The following is a 566-nucleotide window of genomic DNA, read 5'->3' on the forward strand; positions in this document are numbered from 1 at the left end:
ACATCCTGCTCGGAGATTTCTCGCACACGTTCTTCGATGGGGTATCAACGGCGATTGCTTTCAAGTACTGCGGCTCTGGTTTGCCAGCTGCAGCCCTCACGTTGAGCACGCGGTAATGGATGTCGTCAGGACTAGGATGGGTTGTAGTTGGAGCAGCCGTCGCTCACGAGCTTCCGCAAGAGCTGGGCGACTTTGTAGTGCTGTACAACTCTGGCATGTCCGTCTTCCTTTGAAGTCACCTTGAGGGAGCAGTCTCACGTCATGCGCAGGTCCATCAAATGGGCTCTGATCAGCAACTTTCTCTCTTCGCTCTCGGCCTGTCTGGGGGTACCCTGCTGTGGTGCTGAGGCTTCTCGGGGGTCTGACGGCAGCACCAGAGCATCGTCATCCTTGCCGCCACGGAGAGTGCTCATGAGAATATCAACCAAGACATGGGTATATGTCTCGCGTTCGCAGCAGGGATCCTCCTCTACATCGCATCAGGTACAGCAACCTTGTTGTACGTCTTGTGCTTTGACATCTCTGACAATCTCCTTGCGACATTGAAGGCCTTGTACTGGACATAG

At 54.4% G+C, this 566-nt stretch overlaps 1 protein-coding gene across 1 annotated transcript in view; it reads left to right on the forward strand.

The window, feature by feature from the left end:
• GUITHDRAFT_118873 (hypothetical protein) overlaps window positions 1-566 on the forward strand; it is a gene marked incomplete at both ends in the record, with an annotated part of 1,917 nt that extends 1,351 nt beyond the window's left edge. The window contains 4 exons of the mRNA XM_005821862.1: window positions 130-217; window positions 270-327; window positions 378-435; window positions 484-566. Of these exons, the coding sequence (XP_005821919.1) occupies window positions 130-217; window positions 270-327; window positions 378-435; window positions 484-566 (287 nt within the window). The remainder of the gene's footprint in view (window positions 1-129; window positions 218-269; window positions 328-377; window positions 436-483) is intronic.

Source organism: Guillardia theta (genome assembly GCF_000315625.1).
Source record: "Guillardia theta CCMP2712 unplaced genomic scaffold GUITHscaffold_136, whole genome shotgun sequence".
Taxonomy (NCBI): domain Eukaryota; class Cryptophyceae; order Pyrenomonadales; family Geminigeraceae; genus Guillardia; species Guillardia theta.